The sequence below is a fragment of the Bidens hawaiensis genome, unplaced genomic scaffold (assembly GCF_021521415.1).
Source record: "Bidens hawaiensis isolate Kalapana, Puna unplaced genomic scaffold, B.hawaiensis_p1.1 tig00022896_1, whole genome shotgun sequence".
Lineage (NCBI taxonomy): Eukaryota > Viridiplantae > Streptophyta > Magnoliopsida > Asterales > Asteraceae > Bidens > Bidens hawaiensis.
Genome location: NW_027493582.1, coordinates 137,708 through 160,940, shown reverse-complemented (window position 1 = coordinate 160,940; position 23,233 = coordinate 137,708). Strand labels below are relative to the sequence as shown.

The 23,233-nt window shown below is 39.2% G+C and overlaps 1 protein-coding gene and 1 pseudogene across 2 annotated transcripts; one reads left to right on the top strand and one right to left on the bottom strand.

The window, feature by feature from the left end:
* The first annotated feature begins 11,010 nt into the window (after positions 1–11,010).
* Positions 11,011–14,978, top strand: LOC143566508 (photosynthetic NDH subunit of subcomplex B 1, chloroplastic-like; annotated as a pseudogene). The gene is made up of 6 exons (XR_013141244.1): positions 11,011–11,677; positions 12,582–12,772; positions 13,304–13,560; positions 13,894–13,999; positions 14,132–14,217; positions 14,731–14,978. The product of XR_013141244.1 is annotated as a photosynthetic NDH subunit of subcomplex B 1, chloroplastic-like (transcript).
* Positions 14,979–16,123: 1,145 nt separating this feature from the next.
* Positions 16,124–19,561, bottom strand: LOC143566509 (magnesium transporter MRS2-1-like). Its single transcript, XM_077053196.1, has 5 exons — positions 19,005–19,561; positions 18,106–18,234; positions 17,501–17,845; positions 17,381–17,428; positions 16,124–16,700 (listed from the first exon to the last, which is right to left on the bottom strand). The coding sequence occupies exons 1-5, from the start codon at positions 19,545–19,547 to the stop codon at positions 16,470–16,472; spliced, it is 1,296 nt and encodes a 431-aa protein (XP_076909311.1). The 5' UTR covers positions 19,548–19,561; the 3' UTR covers positions 16,124–16,469.
* Between the last annotated feature and the right edge of the window lie 3,672 nt (positions 19,562–23,233).

Below are 23,233 nucleotides of genomic sequence, written 5' to 3'. Positions count from 1 at the left end.
ACTCAAGCGCTTACTGCAGCGAAACGCAGACATCTTCGCGTGGACACCAGCCGACATGACTGGTGTACCCCGGGGAAAGGCAGAGCATAAGCTCAAATGCGATCCGGCCGTTACGCCGATCGTACAAAAGCGCAGAGTAATGGGGCCCGAGCAAACCAACGCGTGCAGAACCCAAGTCAAGGAACTCCTTGATGCGGGCATCGTGCGCGTCAGCAAATATCAAACATGGGTTGCAAATCCCGTAATGGTACCGAAGAATAACAAACAATGGCGCATGTGCATAGATTTCAAAGATTTGAATAAAGCATGCCCCAAAGATTGTTATCCGTTGCCAGAAATTGATCTCAAGGTGGATTCGGTGGCACCATTTCGCCTTAAATGCTTCTTGGATGCGTATAAGGGGTACCATCAAATCCACATGGCTGTAGATGACCAGGACAAAACCGCCTTTCGGACGCCCGATGGCACATTTTGTTATAAAATGATGCCGTTCGGACTTAAGAACGCGGGGTCCACGTACCAACGACTAATGGACAAAGAGTTTCACGCCCAAATTGGGAGAAACTTGGAAGTCTATATGGATGATTTGGTCATCAAAAGCCCCGAGCCAGAGGCGATGTTGAAAGACATTGAGGAAACTTTCAACACGCTCAGAAAGATAAACATGAAGCTCAACCCGAGCAAGTGTTCATTTGGGGTGGAAGAAGGGAAGTTCTTAGGAGTCATTATTACTAAAGATGGCTTCAGAGCGAACCCTGAAAAGGTCGAAGCCATTGTCAAAATGGAATCACCTACCACCATAAAACAGGCTCAAACACTTAATGGACGACTAGTCGCGCTTAACCGCTTTTTGGCAAACCATGCGGATAGGTCGTTCCCTTTTGTGTCAACGCTAAGAAATTGTTTAAAGAAAACGCACTTCCGCTGGACACCAGAAGCGGAAGCAGCTTTTCAGGAGATTCGATCACGCCTGATCGAACTCCCAACACTCACGGCACCACAAGCGGGGGAGGAGTTAATCTTATACCTCTCCGCAACAGATAGAGCAACCGGGGCAGTCCTGCTTGTAGAACGAAAAGGCATCCAGATGCCAATCTATTATGTTAGCCGCGTGCTGGCAGACGCGGAAACCCGGTACTCTACCCTGGAAAAACTGGTCTTGGCACTTATACACGCTTCACGCAGGTTGAGACGATATTTCCAGGGTCACCCAATCACTATTCTCACCAACTTCAAACTCTCAAATGTTCTAGGCAAACCCGAGTTATCGGGACGTCTAGCCAAATGGGCAATTGAATTGGGAGAATATGCGATTCAATACAAGCCGAGACCAGCCATTAAAGGTCAGGTCCTGGCTGATTTTATTGCAGAAGTCCCCGCTTCACGGGAGAAAGAGTGCCAGGAGGAGGTTCAACCCTCCCCAGCACACGAAATCGATGAAGTCTGGCGACTCTACACTGATGGAGCAGCTAGTAACGAGGGTTCAGGCGCAGGGTTAAAATTAACAAATCCAGCAGGCCAGGAATATACTTATGCTATTCGGCTGGATTTTCCAAGTACGAATAACGAAGCTGAATATGAAGCATTCCTGGCCGGATTGAGGATTGCGCGAAAGATGGGTGTAAAAAATTTGGAAGCCCACGTAGATTCCATGCTAGTGGCAAACCAAATAAACGGGACGTACACGGCTGTGAACGACACAATGGCCCTGTACCTTGCCCAAGCCAAAGCCATCATGCGCGATTTTAATGATTGTAAAGTGATACACGTCAAGCGCAGCGAAAACAAATCTGCGGATGCGTTAAGCAAGCTTGCATCACTGGCCTTCACCCACTTGGGGAAGGACATCCGCGTGGAACTCCTCGAAACACCATCAGTCCCGCACAAGGAAATTTGTGTCATCCAAACCGGTACAGAAACATGGATGACCCCAATAATAAAATACCTTGAAGCAGGAACGTTACCAGAGTCGAAGTCACAGGCAAGAAAACTACGCTGTAAAGCACTGAATTATCAGCTGGTCAATGACACCCTTTACAGACGTAACTTTCTTGGCCCATTGTTAAGATGCGTGGACAACCAAGATGCTGACTACCTCCTAAGGGAGGTTCACGAAGGCATCTGTGGAGTACACGCAGGCCCCCGCGCTGTGGTAGCCAAGCTAAACAACGCGGGATACTTCTGGCCGGGGATGCATATGGACGCGTTGGCATACATCAGAAAATGCAGATCTTGCCAGCTTTACGCACCCAACACGCATCGCCCGAAAAATGAACTTGTTCCTGTCACTTCCTCGTGGCCATTTCAGAAGTGGGCCATTGACGTGACTGGCCCATTTCCAACAGCAGCTGGGAATGTTCAGTTCCTAGTGGTAGCCATTGACTACTTCACCAAATGGATAGAAGCGAAACCTTTAGCCCAAACAACCGCAAAGCATATCAAAAAATTTATTTGGGAATTTATTATTTGTCGTTTTGGACTTCCACAGAATTTGGTAAGCGACAATGGCACCAACTTTGCTGACAAGAAGCTACAGCATTGGCTGAAAGAACTTCAAATCACCCACACCTTTACCTCAGTGGCACACCCGCAAGGTAACGGTGAGGTGGAAAGAGCAAATAAGAGCATCGTCGAAGGCATAAAGAGAAGACTCTTGGAACATAGATCCGGTTGGGTGGACGAGCTTCCACACGTCCTTTGGGCAAACAGAACGCTGAAGAAGACCAGTACGGGAGAAACCCCGTTCAGTCTCACTTATGGCACTGAAGCCATGATCCCAGTCGAAATCGGTTTACCCTCACCAAGGGTCTTAATCCAACCAGAAGACAATGATGCGGAAAGACGGTTAGACCTTATGCTAACCGAAGAGCGCAGAGACTTAGCCGCCGTGCGTGAAGAAAACTACAAACGACAAATGCAAAAATACTACAACACGCGGGTAAAACTCTGCAACTTCAAGGAAGGAGACTACATACTGCGTAACAACGAGGCTTCGAACCAACAACGCCCAGGAAAGTTGGCCCCGATTTGGGAAGGGCCATACATTATCAAAGAAGTTCTGGGAAAGGGCGCGTACCGGCTCGAAAGGCTCGATGGCACTCCCATCCCTAGAACATGGAATGGAGCTCAATTACGCAAATGTTATATGTAGATCAATTCCAACTTGTAAAGAAAAGGCCTAGAGCCACTTCTAATGGAAATGATTCTCCTTTCATGATGTATTAATAGCTTGTAACCTATGAACTTCCCTTACGGGAAGAAGTAGTTGCGTGTGGAAGGCGGCAATACCCGCATAAACACAACGCCAAAATGTTAAAAAGTTCTAAGAAAAACCTACACGCAGGTCAGATGTAGGTAAAGTTTAGCCATCCTTGTAAGTGCAAGTGACGGTCTTACCCGCACAATCACGAACAAGGAAGCCAAACTTAACTTACCGTCTACCACGTTAAAAGGTTAACTTATGAACACTTAAAAGGATAAGAAAAACCTACACGCAGGTCAGATATAGGTCTAAAGTTAAAGCCATCCTACTAAGTGCAAGTGACGGTTACACCCGCACAATCACGAAAGAGGAAGCGAAAACTTTAGTCCATTATCAACCACGTTCAAAGGTTTAACTTAATGCCTTAGAAATTTCGAAAAGGAAAACCTACACGCAGGTCAGATAGAGGGTAAAGATTAGCCATCCTACCAAGTGCAAGTGACGGTTTTACCCGCACAATCACGAAGGAGGAGGCGAAACTTTAACCCATCATCAACCACGTTCAAAGGTTCTTATTCTAAACACTTGGGAAATTGCTAATTTAAACTAAGTATGCAAGTCATAAGTTTATAAAGCAAAGAACCCAAGGAAATAACAATCTTATACGCAAAGAGATTAATATTTCACAATCAATTACAAGAATGGCTGGGTAACTACCCGCCTAAAAGAAATCTATACAAGGCTGTCTATCCTAGCAGGGGGAAGGGATCTTCAAGATCAGGCTTCAGGGCCACCTCCGCTTGGACCAGCACCGTCAGAGCGCGGCTGCCCAAGTAAAGACTTAAGGATGCTTAGCCCATCATCAGCAGCAGCAGCTTCATTCACCTTCTCCACCACTGGATGCGGGAAGGCAGCGTACTGATTCACAGCTTGGTCATAAGCAGCTTCAGTATTAACATTGAATAAAGGGAAGTTGGAGGGCGGAAAGCCTCTCTCAGCAAACCCTAGACCAAGCAGGAAGCCAGTCTTCTGCCCATCCTCATGAGAAGCGTTGAGGGCTGCGCTCATTGCATCGTCGTAAGAGGTCTCTGAAAGGACCCGACGCACAACCTACAAAAGAATATTACAAGTTAGAACATTTTCTAATTACGAGCGGAAAGCGTAAAGAAAAAGATAAAGATACCTCAGGCAACGCTTCTCGAAGCAGCCATTGGAGGGTAGCTTGACTTTCTTTGTAAGCACGTTCGGCTCCGCTTTTATCAAGGTTGGCAAGTTGAACTTCCTTGGCGGCAGCTTCTTCGACGCTTTTGAGTTTCCTTTCAGTACGGTCAAGCATCCCCCTCTGGTCAAGGATCTCCTGCAGCTTCTTGGCATCTTCCATTGCCAAGGCGTCATGAGCATGCTGAAGAGCCTTTAATTTGCATTTAAGCTGCTCATTCTCTTCGCGAAGTGGCTCAGCAACAGCTTCAGCCTTGGCAGCCCTCTCAGTTGAGTTTCGCGCAGTCTCCTTGGCCAGCCGAAGCTGTTCATTCACAGCTTGGGCAGCCTTGGAGCGGGCCTCGAGTCGCGCCTGGACTTCAACCTCGAGGGCCTTGAATGCCTTCTCCTTCTCGGCTGCGGCAGCGGCCAACTGCCGGTTCTCCTCCCGAAGAGCCCGCGCTTCAGATACATCTTTGGCGCGAGCTGCTTTTAACTTGTCGTTTTCACGACAAAGCAGCTCGACGCGGGGCTGCGTTCGGGCCTGGAGAACCCGAAGCTCATTGGTTAGCCTACCCTCTTGGTAGCTAGCCATGGCTTCCCCCAACGCACCATGAGGAGCAGCGTGGCGAGCCCAGTCCACGCACTCCACAGGGGTGCGAAGGGTTGTTCCTCGGCGTATGTTCCATCTTGGAACATACACTTCATTGGAATCCGACACTGCAAAAGAAACAAAGGCAGTTAGGAAAAGATGACAAAAATATACAAAGAAAAAAGAACCCTACGTACCTGTAGGGTCAATAACAGGCCGATAGCCGCCAAACCCATCACCTGAACCTAAAGGAAATCCATCCAACAGGTCAGGCAGACGGGAAGGTGGCGTAGATCGGCGGGAAGCCCGGCGCGTACCTGATGGTCCGGCCGTCGGTGCCGGTGGCGCAGGTATAGTGGCAGCCGCCGTGGTAGCCATTGTTGGCGCCGTCTCCTCAGCAACAGTAACCGCCGGCTCCGTGAAAGATGCTGTAAAAATTGCACTCACGGCCGGCGGAGACACCTTCTCAGCTGGAACAGCCTCAGGAAGGCTGGAACCAGCGGAAGCAAGCGTAGACGCCTGGGTCGACGCCTCGGGAAGGCTGACCGAGCCTACCGTCATTGGCGGGGGAATACTTACTCCAACTCCACCCTGGAATGCGTCAACATCCACACCTGCACAAGCAAAAGTGTTAGAAAAATTTATTTGAAACAACAAATATAGACAGGAATTATGGGGGTACTTACGGGGTTTCTTGAGCTTGAACGCACGGACGAGCGGGGGCGAACCCGATGGAGCCGGCCTCTTGACACCGGTAACCGTCGTCGTCGCTGCCTCCCCGGAGGTAACACCTGCAGCCTCCGGAGCGGTGGTCTCCTCACCACCGGGCTTCCCCGCCACCTCTGCGTTATCTGACTCCGAGTCAGATAGGACTACCGGGTCGGCCGTAGAGGCCACTTTCTCCTTGCCTCTCCCGACGGCAGCCTTTTTCTTCCGCACCAGTGGAGGACCTTCTGCGGATTCCTCAGAAGAAGAAATGTCATGAACTCCAGCAGCAGGCACAGCATTGAGAGGTTCAGGGTAGAAGATAGGCTTACCTGGCCGTCGGTGGCTCAGGATCTCTTGGCCTGGCGGGTAAACCTCCACGAACCGACCCGCAGTCTGCTCTAAGATGGGCAACTCGTTCTCGTCCAGAGCACGAGTACCCATCCGCGCAGGACCATCTTCCTCCCGCGGATTCAGGAGCGACTGAAGATCGTTACCCTCTGAAATCAACAAGAAAGTTAGAAAAAATCGTAGTCAGCAAAAAAGAAACAAGACATACCATAAGGGGTAGAGTTCGAACCATATTCAAGGACGATCGGAACCTTATCCGCATTCGCCGCCTTCCACACCCGGCTCATCCCCAGCATCACCATCGCCGACTCCGGAAAACGGAAAACCGGGGACTGGACCCGGGATATCTTCGCGAACCATTCCGCCTCCTCGTAGTTGATGGCGGGAAGGTTCGGAAGCGGCTGGCCATTCTTGAACTTCATGGCAATAGGGATGGCTCGAGCGGATATAAAGAAGAACTCTCTTCTCCATGAGCGAAGACTCCGCTCGGTGGTACAAATCTTTAAACCCTTGATACGGGTTGTAAGAGTGTACCACCCTTGGATGCACCTCCAAGTATAGAAGGTCATCAGGCGGTCAACAAGGGGCTCAAGGCCCAGTATCCGGCACACCCACTCAAAGTGCCGGACCTTGGCAATGGCCATGGGGTGCACCTCTGTCAGGTGCACACCGTGCCTCTCTAGGACACGGTACACAAACTTTGTCAACGGAAACCTAAGGTTCCCGTAGACAAAGAATGCAGCATAAACCCCGATTTTGCCACTAGGGGCATCGTACACAGTATGGTGGGGCTCAGGAAACTCAGGCTCGAGAGACTCGAGCATGAACTTCCTGACGATATACTGGTACAGCTCGACAGGAAGATAACACTGGCATTCGCCAGCAGTCTTCTGATCATCAGCATCGTGAGAAGACATGGTGGAAGAAAGAAGAGATTTCAGAGCAATGCTTTACTGAAAAAGAGAAATTCGCCGGAAATTACTGGAGAAGAAGAGATGAAAGTGGAAAGTGTGAATTGCAAATAACCTTCTCCCCCTTTATATAGCAATCGCAATTAATGCGATGAATTTAATACGGAAGAGAGAGAAATCAAAGGTGCAATGAAACTATGACGCGTGGCAAAAGCAAACTGGCAACAGCTGTCAAAAAGGACGTGTGCCAGAGATTTCGCGGCTACGCGCCCGAAATCCCGTGCCCACGCGCCTGAAAAAGCAACTGGAATGACCACATAATGTCATGTCGCCATAACTTCTGGCACGTCCTGACACAGTCAGAAGAAACCGTCGCACGACGTTTGAGGTATTGGGTTGTTATCCATCCAACTCTTCAAATTTCAAAATTTAAAAATTTGAAGACCAAGGTTCAAAAAAGTAAGCGGGAAAATATCCCTTACCTTGGCAAACAAGTAACCATAAGTCGGGTGTGGGTACAGTGTAAAGGCAAAACCCTTCACATACTTAACACCCGCAGGGAATTGAAGCCAAAATATTTGGCAACCAAGTAACCATAAGACGGGTGCGGGTACAGTGTAAAGGCAAAACCCTTCACATACCTAGCACCCGCAGGGAATGGACGCCAGGAATACCTTGGAAGTAAAGTAACCGTAAGACGGACGCAGGTACAGTGTAAAGGCAAAACCCTTCACATACCTAGCACCCGCTGAGAATTGAAACCAGGAAGGATCTTCTGGGCAATGCTTGTGAAAACGGAAGTAATATCCCCGCATTGCGGGAACATCGAGTACTACGTTGTTTGAGGCTCCAAGATGGAATTGGTGGTTTAAACATAATTGATCACTATGTTCAAAAACTACCAGAACCACAGGGAGAATCCGCACAACTAAGACTCAATGCTCCTGACTTGCGAGGAGGTTACAGACCTACCCGCATCATACCCAAAGACCAAGCAGGAAACTCGGGAATTTCTGCAAGTGACAAGGACTTCCGCGGGAAGAACCCCCATGGAAAACCTTACAAAAACCCCTTTTCAAAACCCTTTGCTTAAGTCCAAAAGTTCACCTCACTTTATTAGACATTCGTGAGAAGAACATTGGACTGGGGGGACTTGAAGAGGTAGGTCCCAGCAGGGCTCAGTTGGTCCCGCATGACTCACCTTGAACAGGGATGTCTGCGCAAAGACCATCTACTCCCGCAGGACCCACCATGCTCAGAGAAGCCTACGCGCAGTATGCAAGCTGCATACGCAGGGAAAAGCCTCCCAATGGTAAAGTAACCCGCCTGTTCCCGCAGTTGCGGATACAAGCCATCAGGGAAGGCTACCCGCACAGCATAGCTACACGCATAAGGCTTAACACTTACAAATATTCAGTGTCACCTGAAAGAATGAGCAAAGGCGGGAGGGGGAAAACTCCCGCCAAAATGGGCCAGTCCGTATGATGGAGGATCTTTTGCGTGATACCTGACGAGGTAAAGACAAAAGATCTGACCAAGAATGCGACAGCTCACTGACAGCAGCGTGGCAGACAGCACGCCACAGCACTGTGACCAATAGCCGCCGCCTGCCCACCAACTCCTGCCAGACCACGTGCCTAGCCTGCAGTTGGTAGAAGACGAAGAGTGCACGGCACGCCTGCTCTGTGTCAGCCGCTACCTATCCACCACTCACAGGTAGGGCACGTGCATAGGTTACAGTTGGTAGCGTGTTGGGCCGGCTAAACCCCTTGGAAACCCACCTTCGGCTATAAAAGACAGCAAATGGTATTATCATTTCATTATCTACTATCTCGTATAACTTACTTGATAACTGCTCTAATAGTATTCATACACTTTTATATTCAAAGAGCAATATAGACTGATTCTCACGCCGGAGGGTGGTCACAAGGAGGAACCCCCCCCTTCTCAGTGACGAGCTTACGGTGTCTGTTTTGCAGGTTCCCTGAAGTACAACTTACTCTGCTGGACCTAACCTTCGTGGGAAACATTACTTAGCCCCCAGATTACCTATAATCTGCCCGGGGTCACTTAGTGTTTCTTCAGTTGCTATTATGATGGTGTTGTGTTTCTTAGAAACATGAATGTGTCGTGCCTGTTGTAAGTGATAACAAGCTCAGAGAAAACAATTCGGGTTGAGCATAACCGTTTTTGGTTTTTGTTTCTCACAAGTTGGATGTAAAAAGTTAATGTATGGTTTTTTTTTTGTTTAATTTTTAAGTTTTGACAAGGAGTGTAAAGATACCTGAGAGAGTGTATCATTATACCACATACTAGGATACTAAGCAAAACAATATTATTTATAAAAGAATCTCAATTTTGAAATTCATGTTAATCTCAAAAGGGTTGAGTAGACCTTATTAATAGTTATAATACATACACCATGAATGATGTTATGGTTACTTAAAGTTGCATATAGTTTATGTCGCGTACTTGGGTGAATATAGAAATTGATATAATCTATTCTTCTAATAGTACTATGTAATTTTCATTGTTTTATTAAGGCATTAAATGATTACTACAAGTGTTTTTTTTTCCAATTGCATTAGTGTTTTTACATTTTTTGCATTTTGTTATTTTTTTTTTAAATTTGTATATTGTAAATACAAAGCTTCTTTGTGTATAGAAAGAAATATAAATGTAATACAGTTTTCCAATTACATTATGTAGTTTAATTTTATTTGTACCTTTATATTTATATCATTTCATGTACTACACGGCTTCTAGACCTAGTAATATATGAAAGAGATTAAATATAATAATGAAGAAAAAGAATATGCTAAATTAAATTAGGAGAAATAATATAACATGCAAAAGACTTTATTACCCTTTTATTATTTTAATTAATGAATGATGTGGTTAATTTTGAGCCACACGATTAGCTTTCAAGTTCTTAAAAGTCAAATGGTTCTCAAAAGAATTCACCTCTAGGAAAGGGGCTTTAAACCCCAACGGGATATTATGGAGAAATGCTTTGAAATTCCTTATCCTACATGGCGATGACGTGGAGGGGCTTTAAAGCCCCTCCATAGTGAACAACCTTAGGGACAACCGATTTGATGAATGTTAGAGTAATGACGTAATCATTATTGACAAATTGAACGGTTAACATACTATTTTAGTATTTCCTATTTGAAATGCATAGGCTTGTGACTCTTGTCACATGTGTTACGAAACCAGTCAAACCACCCATCTGACTCTTGTTGGTATACTAATAGTTCTTCGTTTCGTGTTGTTTAAAAAATATATAATGATTGAAATCTCACGTATTTATACCACTATAAGCTTACCTTTTACACAAATTCATATCTATTACAACTTAGATCGTTATACATTTGTATTGAATATATACCTTTGCAAACCCAATTATCTAGTTGACATATCACCACTTGTGCAATATTAATAAGGAACATTGCATGTTACTTTCTTGTAATGTTATTAAATGGGTTTCTTTAAACACCATAGCACAATATTTATGAGTAGTGGATGCGAAATTGATTTAAAGATATAAATTAGCCACCCTAAAGTTTTAAGTTGCAGCATCAATCACCGTTTTAGTTTGTCATTAGCTTAGAACCTTGAAAACAACAATCTTTAAGGGAATTCTCGATTAATAATGGCAATAAAGTTGCCATAATTCGTTTGAGTCGGTTTCAAATTAAAGGCGGCAAGCCAAGTGAGGGGTGTAAAAGTTTGGGTTTAATCGATTGGGTCATCAAGGTTACTTTGTTAGTTTTGATTGAATTTACGGATTTGGGGAATGAGTTATTTAGAATGTAGCAATAATGCACGTAAATTGTGGAACACTGTCCCATGTTCGATACCCGTCTCACCTCCTTACACAAAACGCCTCAGGGGCGGTGTTCCACACCCTGGATGGGTGATGTGGCACCGCCACACCAGACTTAAACCTATACATATATAGCCTAATATTTGAACAACTAACAACTTATTTAAATTTCAGTTATTGGAGTCTCTATCTGTGGATAGAGCGCCACATTTACCATATCCAATCATCTTCCACAGTCCACACATTCAAATCCAAATGTAGCCATTTACACATGACATTCACAAATCCTAAAACTCAAATTCTCATCAATGGCTACAACCTCTCTCTTACCCAAATCAATCCCACCATTTCTCACTAACCCCACTTCAATACCCTCTACCAGGTTCACAAACATCTCAGTCCCGGCCCACCAATCCGATCAACAACCCTTATGCACACCAACTGTTCGACCAAATGCCAGAAAGAAAAACGAGTGGCTCGATCCCTTCGACACCGGCGAGGACCCGGACATGGAGTACGGAACACAGTATGCCGAAGGCAACCAGTCCGAGGACCCTAGACCACCTGAAAACCCCGATAATCCATACGGGTTTCTCAAGTTTCCGATGGGGTTTATGCCGGAAGTTGCGTCACTCGGGTTGAAAATTAGGGGGGATGTTAGGAGATGTTGTGTTGTGGTTGCGGGTGGGGTGTATGAGAACTTGCTGTTTTTTCCGACGATTCAGTTGATTAAGGATCGGTACCCGGGTGTTCAGGTGGATGTGTTGAGCTCGGCGAGAGGGAAGCAGACTTATGAGATGAATAAGAATGTGAGGTGGGCTGATGTTCTTGACCCGGATGATGATTACCCGGAGCCTGCAGATTATCTTGATTTTTTGGGAGTTATTAAGGTTTGTACTAGGAAAGTTAGGATTGTTGATTTGTTAATGGGTTGAATTGAAGTGGTTAAATAATCTTGAAAATAAGTAGGTATGATAATTAGACGAGTATTGGTAGGGTTGTTCAAATAATTCGTGGCTCACTTGAAAAACTTGTTTGTGATGTTCCGAACCAAGCCGGATCGGTTTGTAAATGATCCAGGCTCGTGACTCACTCCTTTGGCTTGTCTAGATCAAACCCCAAATTTTAATATATAATAACAATAACATATAAGAATATTGCAAAAAACAAAAAATAATGCATGTAGTAACATAAATTCTCTAGTTTATAAAATTTACATTATTTTTATGTTAAAATAATTTTTTTTGTCTTTAATATATCAATAATTGTAAAAAAGTTTGAATTAAAAAAATTAATGAGCTGATTCAAGCTTTTCACCAGCCTAGCATGAGCTATACATTTCAGCTCATTGAAAATAAACAAGCCGAGCCGGCTCGTTTAACTTCAAGCCCGAGCCCATCATGGCTCGGCTTGTTAACAGCCCTAACTCCCATACCCGATTGTAAACTGTCCGTCAGGTATATCGCGCATAGCTGTTAGTTTGTTAAAAATTATCCATTAAGATTTCCAAATAAATTTATTAATATTTAGTTATTATCTAATTTTATTACCCAAGGAGATTAAAAATATAAAAAAGTACAATTTAGTGAGTTGGCTTATTATTCTATTACCCAAGAGCAATAAGAAAAAAATGTTTATGAGCATGATTCGGGTAAATGAGTATGAATGTTATGGGAATTACTTAATAGCATACCCGTCCCATACAATATTTCCTAAAACTAACCCGATACCTAGTCCGTTACTGTTTTGGGTTGGTTTGTTATAACTAATTATTAGTTTGCTTGGTATTTGCAGAATAGGTACTATGATATGATGTTATCAACCAAACTGGCCGGTCTAGGACAAGCCTCATTTTTGTTCTTGTCAATGGCTACCGAGAGAGCTAGTTACATCTACCCAAATGTGAATGCAGCAGGTGCAGGATTACTACTATCACAAACATTCACACCTGATCGCTTGAACCTGTCCGAAGGTGGATATCACATGTGAGTTTAATTATATTATAAATTATTAAAGGAAAACTAAGTTCTATGTTACTGAAATTCAGAAAAGAAATGAAAACTTTTCAGTTTCAAATGGAAGAGAGAAAACCAAAATAAGCTTACATATACTTTTAAGATTCTTTTGAAAAATACTGTAATTAAAAAAAAAAAAAACTTGATTTTGTTATGCTCTCTGAAGTTATAATAGTCACTTGCTTGAGTGTATGAAAAATTCTAATTACTTGGTATTAAACTCGTTAGTTTATGAAACAAGCCAATTAATGAAATGTGAGTAAAACTAAAAGTCTCTCAAATCAGGTTAAAACAAGAGATGATTTGGTAATTTCTAGTTTACCTTAAAATTACATCAGTTTTTGGTATCAAACTGATTCAGATAACAGTAACCATGATTTGTTAACTGAAACATTAAAAACTGATCATCAAGACTTTCAAAACATAAATCAAGCACCTCCTTAATCTTTAATCAAGTCACATTATAATAAAGAATATATTTTAAGGAATTTTGTAAAACAGGTACAAACAAATGACAGATTGGCTAGCAAGACCAGGTAGAGGGGTCCCGAGGCAAGAGATTCCACCGCTTAAAGTATCAATATCCCGAAAGCTGAAAGACGTTGTAGCTGAAAAATATAAAAAAGCGGGTGTTGAAAAAGGAAAATATATTGTTATACACGGTATACAATCGGATTCAAAAGCTTCAATGCAATCTAGGGGGATACTGACAGCTTACTACCCCTTGATCTATGGGCAGAGATTACAAATTCAATAAGGTGAACAAAGTTTTATATATAACAAATTGTCTAAAATGAGATAATCAACTGTAATACATATGTAAAATAGTGTTTTGATGTTTCAAATTGTAATAACTTTTACACAAATCTGATATTTTGAGGAAGTAACCGAAAAATTCTAACAAAGTTACTGTCGACCGACTTGTTTTGGTTTGGACGGTTCAGTCAGTTTCTAACTGTTTATAAACACCCGTATTTTTTATGTTATTTTAATCATTATAGGATAAAGAGTTGTATTGCAAATTATTTGAAATTAATTATTTTTATTTATTTATTATTGTTTTTATTTGATTGTAATGTTGTGTAATACAGGGGAGTGAAACCACTGTATGTGATTCCTCATGAGAAGGAAAGAGAGAATGTGGAGGAAATTGTAGGAGATGATACCAATATTATATTCATCACCACACCAGGCCAGGTTGGAATTTCAGATTTAATTCTTCAAAATAATATTAATAGTTATTAATTTAGTTAAATGCTACTAAATCTGCTATTTGTATTAAAATTGAAGGTAATATAATGTTCATATTTTGTTAACTCTATGCTGCAGTTGGCTGCTCTTATTAATGACTCTGTTGGTGTCATATCGACTAACACAGCAGCCGTACAACTAGCACACGCACGTGAAAAACCCTGGTGAGTTTCTTAATACTTATTATAATGTAAACATATATTTAATATATTAAATAGAAATTATATAAATAATTGGCTCATGAGCCTAGTTAAGCTCGATATGTGAAACTCGGGCTCAAGCTCGTATAGACATATATTTAATGTATTAAGTAGAAATTATATAAATAATAGGCTCATGAGCCTAGTTAAGCTCGATATGTGAAACTCAAGCTCAAGCTTGTTTAAACCCAACTCGATTCAAACTTTTAGCAAGCTGATCTCAAGTAGCTGTGCTCGTTTACACCTCATAAAATGTTCTACTAAGAGTATTACTGTAATAATATAATATTGGTATCATATTTAACACACTAATAATTTATAAAATAATTCAAAATTTTTGTACCAAGCGTTTCAGGCCAACCCAACTCAGACTCATTCTGACACATAAAAAATACCCGTTTTGAGTCAGTTTGATAACAATTAGTCTATTACACTAGTTGACTAAATACTTGGCTTACTGGTTTTACTTTGACTCAGCGTGGCATTGTTCGGGTCTGAAGAGAAAGCAAAACTGTTTCTTCCAAACATAGATAACAGTAAATTCATCATAGCTTCATCAAAAACTGGGAAGTTGGTAGATATTGACATAAACGCTGTCAAAAATGCAGTCCAGATATTTGAGATGCCACTGGCCATTGCATAGAATGAACATCATATTTGTTTTGTACGATGTTTATGTCATTCTACTGTACATTTAACGATTTAAATTGCTGTTAAAAAATAAAATTCAGTTTCACATTGTTGCAGTTACAGATTTTAGTTCAGCCAAACTAAAACAAATTCAACTTCATGTTAAATACAGAATAATAAGGGGGTGTTGTATAATAAATGAAAATAGAAGGTGCAATTATAATGACTAGCAAATTGGTTAAGTTTCAATATACTTAACGACTTATCGTTAATGCGAGGCTTATGCAAAAGCGGGAACATCTCTCTCTTTTAAGCGCTTCACTTCATGAATGTTAAGGAGACCATTTCGACCTATTTACTTGTGAATTGAATGATTCATGTTTAATCTTTAACGTGCTAAACATATAAAATAAAAATATTTCATTGTACGAAGAAGGTTTACAATGAGGATTTTTTTTCATTGTGCTTAGACGAAATACGAATGGTTATGAACATAGACCTAGACCTGGTAGACATTGATGACGAATTCTCTAATTAGGCTATGTGATTAAGCAAAATTATAAATCTAATTAACGTATATATGCTGGTAAACATAACTAATTGAAATGCAGGGGAGAGTTCCAACGAAACCACATGTAACTTGGAAACTCGTGAAAACCAATTTTAAACGCTAGTTTTTCTAATTTTTATTTTTTCAGTTTTTTATATGTTAATAAATAATCTTTGCCAAAACCTAAAAGAAATATGCAGATCCCTGAAGTCTACATTTTAACTCGTTTACGTGTTTGACCCGTTACCCATATAACCTTTTGTAAGTGTTTATTCAAGATTTTGAGGTACAAAACACTAATCATCATCATCATCATCATCGTACTCAGTATATCCCGCCAATAACAAAGCTATGGTAGGGTCTGAGGAGGGTAAGATGTAGACAGCCTTACCTCTACCCCATAGGGATAGAGAGGCTGCTTCCGGTGAGACCCCCGGCTCGATAGTAGTTTTGCATCAAGCCTTGGATATAAGGCACATAACACTCAATCATCGGGACACCGGCTGATTGGTGCATGTACCCTTGTCTTTCGGCTATCAACGCCACCACATGATGCCTGATTAACCTTCCGTCACTTTTAACGTTATTTTCACGAGATTAGTAAAATAACGTCAAAATTAGTGCAATTTCACTTTTGCCCACCCGTGGGTTCACACATATATACATTATATGCGCGCACCCGTGGGTACAAAACACTAATCACATCAAGACTATTTGGAGAAAGCAAATATAGCTGTTGATCTCATTCTGATACATTCTTTTCACTAGAACGACCATTTCAATGCAACCCCATTTTGATTATAACATGATCCAAACTCGACCAAAATGATGCCTTTTTAAAACGGTCCGTTGTCCCGAACCCGGTTTGACTAGTTACCTGACACACCCGTTTTGCAAGGCTTAGTGTTTTGTAACCGACTTTGTTTCTTCATTTATCATACAATAAAGTCATGAGAATCCATCAATCAAAATGATATTCACACTGACACTTTATTTGCATCAATAACTTCAGTCACATCTGGAGTTAATTGATAATCTACATTGGCATCAATCTTTTGTACTTGAAAAACCACAAAAATGAAGAGAATAAAATGACCCCACAAATCCCTGTAATCAGCAGTACCCATTTGAATGCTGATGAGTAACTAAACAATGAGATATCAAAATTCATCCCAAATATTGCTCCTACGACACCGAATACCGTCACAACAAACGTTGCGGTTGTTAGTAGCAATTCAAACTGTATAAGCTGGTTTCTAACGTTACCCTGCACATCAAATCTTCTTTTAATAAACAAGATTTCAATTAAGTCAATCGTATTTTGACCACCGTTACACGTACCAAGATGGTCTGGTCTAGTCGGGTCATGTAACGAGCCAAAACAGGTTCATGTAGAAATGGGTCGTTCAAGTTAGAGGTGCATATTTTCGGTTTTCCCCCAACCGGTTCGGGTAGGTCAAGTTAAAACTGGTTTGAGTTGGAACCAGTTAAGGCTTGGGTAAAAAAAAATGTCAAAACTGGTTGGAGGTGAAACCTGTCCATGTTGATACCACTTCTGGTTTTGGTCAACAAAAGTCAAAATCATTTTGGGGCGAAACATGTTCAGGTTGAAACAGGTCTAAAAAAGTCAAAAAATCGGGTTTGACCAGTTTGAAAATATCAAAGAATCAGGTTTGACCAGCTTGAAACCAAGTTTTGACTGGTTCGGGTCAGGTTTGACAGGGTTGGAGCTGGTTTCAACGTGTAGGGCTACAACCCAATTTCAACCCTATGGTTTGGGTCGGTTCCTAACCAGCTTCCTATTAAACCAGTTTCAATATCAGTTCTGGGGCAGGTTAAACACCCAGATTGACCATAAAAGGTCTAAGTAAGCATTCTTTGAAACAGATGGAAATAATTATTAATTAATAATATTAACAACTCTAACAACATATAACAGAAACATACCAGTTGAATATTGATGAAATCTTCAGTATCGTCAATGTATTCTTTCAGCTACCACACAAACAAAAAACAAATCTTCAACAAGGTTGTTAAACCTCTAAGTAGTTTAATAATTAAATATACCGTTGTAAGCTTATTAAGAGTATTATCAGTGACAATAAAATAAGCCTCCAGCAGCATTTCCAGCTCATCAATGTTTTCAGTAACACTCTCTGAACTACTTGTAGTTGTACCCTCATGTCTGCTTCTTGCAAGGCTTAAATTCCTGTCGAATCCTTTAACATTTGGAGGTGAAGAAACGGGAGAAATTGGAGCGGAAACAGATTGAATCCCATCCGTTGATCTGGGTCCCGCCACAGATTGATCTCCACCATAGAATAATGCCTCCATATGCCTTTTCTTCTCAGTCAGATACATTTCAACCATATCTCCATCATCATCCATCAGTTGCTCTATCTCATCTCTTACCTATATTAACATGATGATAAATCAAAATAAATATTAAGGACAATTTCGACCAGTTTACTTGTATCTCTAACGAGTTTGAATTTAAAAAAAGTAAGCTAAAATGAAACGGTTCAAATGGATCGATAAGGAACAAAGCGTATCTTAACGCATATAAAGATTAGAATTATAGTATTTGAAAAAATATATCATTAATTTACTATTTGAATATTGTAATCTTGTAATCATATTTGACAGAGTAATCAGGAGACGGGTTATATGACCTTTTGAACTTTTCGGGTCAATGCAACAAGTCTGCTTTTTAATCTACGAACATGTTCCAAGTTTGAAGTGCTGATTTTAGATGTAAGTTCATCCAGCAATGGATATGCTTCAATTTCTAATTCCGCAGCCTGATGAAATTAAACAAGATTATTAACATCTAAAACTGAAACCAATTGTTTGCTTTTAGAGAAAAGATGTGGCCAGTGAAGCATAGATAACTAGATTTGATTGTTAACATTACGATATCCATTTAGGGGGTGTAAATGAGCCAAGCCGCTCGTGAGCTAGTCAATATCGGCTCATTAAAAGCTCGAATCAAGCCAAGCTAAAACGAGCTCGAGCCAAAAATTAGGTTTGTTCAATAAATGAGCCCGAGCCCAAGCTTCACTTATTGAGCTTGAGTTAGCACACGAGCGTAAAGGAGCCTATCATATAATTTATAATTTGTATTTGATATATCATATATAAATTTATATAATATGTATATAAACTAACTAATAAATAATATACAAGTTGAGCACAGCTCGAGCTTTACAAATAGAGCTCGAACTTAGTTGAGCTCAAGCTGGATCGCGAGCCTAAACGAACCTACTATACATATAATTTGTATATAACATATTAAATATGCATTATATAATATGCTATATATGAAATATATATAAAAAATAAAAACAAATACATATAAATTAATTAATAAAAAATAAATGAGTCGCACCCGAGCCGAGCTCAAGCTTGAAACACTACTAGCTCTCATAAATTAAATGAGCTCAGGCTTGGCTCAGCCCGGCTCGTTTACACTCCTAGATCCAATGATCTTATGCCATAATAATCTGATAAACAACATAAAACAAGTTATGCTTAAAGGTCTAATCTTTTATAAAAATAATAAACAACAAACCTGTGTGTCTAAAGAAGTACAAGCAACCTCAAGAGCAACTTCCAAAGCCTTAAATTCAAAGGGCAAATAATCAGGTAATGTGCATTCAAACACCCCCTCAAATCTCCTACCTCCTTTCGATCTATCACAATCAGAGCTTTCTGATTGCCAAGAATCACCATCACCTGCAGGTTTTAACCGCCTTTGTAACTCCACCACATACTGTAAAACATAGTTATCAAGAGAATTCAAGAGTAAAACTTCATCAGATGTTATAATGCACCGAATCTGTTCCAAATTTACAACTATAGCCTTCTCTCTGCCAAGAATTGTTGACGGGTACACAAATAATGGATCAAGTAGGCGAAGATCACGTGCAGGAAGATCACAACGTCTCATCATTGTTAATTTGTCAACTTCAATAACTTGTGACTCCCCTGTTGCAGCATCCACACTGACCCATGATCGAAGACCTTGACCACGTTTTTTTAGACCTAAAACGTCTCTACGGTTTACAACAGACGCGGGTTTTGATGGAAGTAAACGTTCTTTTAGGTCTTCCATTAGTGAGGTCTAACTGCAGAAACATAACAGTTTTGAATAAATTCAATTCGTATTTTGTGGTTATAAGATAAGAAGATGTGATACAGACATGAAAATATGACTTTGATTTTCAAAAGTGTTTGATTTGTATTGTATGATATATCATCATAAAGAAATGGATTATAGTTATTATAGGTAGCAGTATATGAACACCCCTAATATCAACACGAGATCAAACACTCGTGTGAAACAATGTAGCTTTAAAAATGATTAGATAAAACGTGTAGCTATTATGAGTAGCTGTTTTAGTTTTCAATTATGCTGTTAGTTTGTTACCGCCATTTCAATTATTCTTCAATTCTGTTTTCCTAATATTGTATCGTTGCAACTTTTCGTATCGATTGAGTTTGAGTTCAGTTTCATATGACTTAGGGGCCCCCGAAGAGGCCGTTCCCAACCGCTCTTGCAGTCTGGCAACAGCGACGGGCTTGGGTAAGAATTCTATCTATCAATAAACTGGCAGAAAATAGAGGCACCTAGCGATAATTACTTATAGTATTGCAGTAAGTATTCATATGTATAGTCATTCTAAATGTCCATATAACATACCTATGTCATCTCTTCATAATAATTATGCACGTTGTTAATTGCAATGCATGATGCACCATTTCATTTAATTAGCAGAAATGTATGTATTTATATGTATATTATTATTATTGTGAGAATCGAGGAGAAGATTTACAATGAGTTAGTATTTGGTTCATCCGAAATGAACGAATTAATTAGGGTTTGAATCAACAGCAGCGTTGATCAAACAGCCTGCAAGAGGAATTTAAAAGAATCATATTATGAAATGATAGCGAATAGATGATGCATGAATTATCATTTGTGTGTCACCTTTGAGATGAATTAGCGAATGACAGGCAGGTGTATCACCACCGCCATCGGTGATCGGAAACACGATACCGCTTGGTTGGATTCTGAGACAGACGTTACAGATTTATTTGGAGCGTAACTTTCTTTTCATTCCAAATAACACAAATACAGGTCGACCCGCATAACGTTAGGTTTCTTTTTAAAGTTTAAACTATTTATGTATTTTAACAGGTTATTGACCCGTGGGCGTCACGGATGGAAAGATATAAATCATGTAACTTTCACATGTTTCTAGCATCAACTGATATATAACATTCAACTAAAATAACATCTATTTTACAATTACAAATTAGTAAATAGTTCCTCATAAACCACATTTCTAGTTTTATTTGTAACTTTACCTTCCTTGTTAATATAAGCATTTTAACACCATCTCTACTCGTCACTCGTGATAAAGCCATATATAGTTGACCATGTGTAGACACCGGTTCTCACAGGTATATGTCAACTCTTGCTAGTGATTGGCCTTGACTTTTATTAATGGTCATTGCAAAACAAACCGCAACAGGAAACTGTCTTCGTTTTAATATGAATGGTAGTTTCTTATCTGAAGGAGTTATACCACTACGAGTTATATAAGTGTGAAACCCAATGTTAGAACCTGAATCCCCAAGTTTACTTGTAATCTGGTTCCGTTTCATAAACCGTTCTTCTGATCAATATTCCTTAGTAACATTATTGGCACACCAACTTTCATAACCAATCTATGATTAGGCATACCAGACATCTTTAAACTATTCAGAAAATCAGTGTAATGCTGGATTGAAACCAGGATCAATACTATCAGATTTGTCTATACTATCAGAACTAAGATATTCAACTTCTTATACGGGAAACAAAGACAAAAATTTATCATTAATATCTTGGACAACCTCATTTAAAAGTGCAAATATGGCCCTTTCTTGAAAATATGAGATATCATACAAAATTTTCAATAATGCTGGATATACAAAATCAATCAGATCAGAAACATGATCGGATGAATCACCAATCAAAAGATCATCTGGTATATCTATAATGGCGTTGTTGTATTTATAAATAATGAAATGCAAATGTTGTATTTATAAATAAATGATAATTATACATGAATTATAAGACATCGTAACTTATTTGAATTAAATACAAGAACATACAAAGACTAACAAAGATAAATGAAAAATTAAAATATTTATAACTTATATCATGAGTACAATAATAAGCAAACAAAGAAATTAGTCTCCAAATCAACAAAACTATTTTACAATTTTGATTCAACAAAACTTCTATCTCAATGTTGATTCAAAAGATGAACTTTATCAAAAACATTTATTACACATCATTAACCGTAATATTTATTACTCTAAGATAGTACCCGTGTTTATTTACACATCAATTTAAATATTTGTTGCACATCAATGTTAAAAGATGAACAATTCTAAGACATTTCTTTTTATAAATATATTTTAAATTTATGTTACAAAACAAACTGTTATGAGAATCTAAAACCTAAATTTAGTATTTCATAATACTATAATTAATTGATCTTCAAATAAAGTCTTAATCAATATTCAATAACATATTAATTTTCATTTAAGTAGAGTTGACATATAGTTGATTCATAATATATATCATTTAGAAAATTATGCAAAGTTTTCTCATCCATTTTTTTATGGATAAGTTATGTTAAATAATAATAATAATAATAATAATAATAATAATAATAATCTAATATTGTTTTAATAGATTGTGCTCTTTAGCTTTTATGCTTCTTTCATTGTGTATCCGTTTAACCCGTTTTCTTTTTGCTGTATTTTTTTACCCATTTCGACCAATTGCATCTACTCGAGAGATTAAACTTTTTGCCATATTTTGTACATACTAATTTGGTGGTGATGAAAATAGAAATTTAATTTTGTTAAAACTTAAACATAGAAATAATTAAAAATTATTTTTCATTATGGGAATAATATGAATAAACTAAGAAAACATTCCATGTTCACTAATGGTTATTTACGGAGAAAAATGTATAAATTAAGGAGAAAACGTGTTTTATTTTTAGCAACCACTATTTGTTTGACAATTATGTTAAAATCATTTTATGCATTATTTTTAAGTATTTAAAAATATAAGATTTAATGTAAATTAATGTTTGTCAACTTAAGAATTGATTTGAAGTCAAAACTTATAATAGGTCAAAAAAGTATTATCATGTTATACAATAGAAATAGTGATTAAAATACGAATTAAAACATAAATTTAGTAGATGATGTATATGAATATGCTTGATGACTATTAAAGAAACTTTATAATTAATTTTATTTAAACGAATATAAGTTGAAAGTTACAAATAATTTTTATTTCTAGTTAGGAATAAGGTATTGATATATTTTGATACCATAATTAAAAGTGTAACAATTACTAAATAAATAATTAATTAATACAAATCAATTATTTAAGTAATTGTATTTAACACAATGATAATTTTGGTAATACGATTATTATTGATATAAAACGAATATTGATTTTTGACTCTAACAATAATGGTTTTTTTATTTTATAAAATGTTGTAACAATAGAAAGTGAGTTAATTTGATAATAATTGTGAAATAACAAAATGCTCAAGGTACAGAAATATAGGAAGTCAATTGATGCTATTTTTAGGCATATGCATCTTGACATTTAGACATAATTATAAAATTGTCAAATAAAAAAAATGTAAACTTTTGTAATATTGAAAAGTATCAAAATCTTTTAAATATCAATGAGAATTGGTCAAATAATGTTTGCTGAGT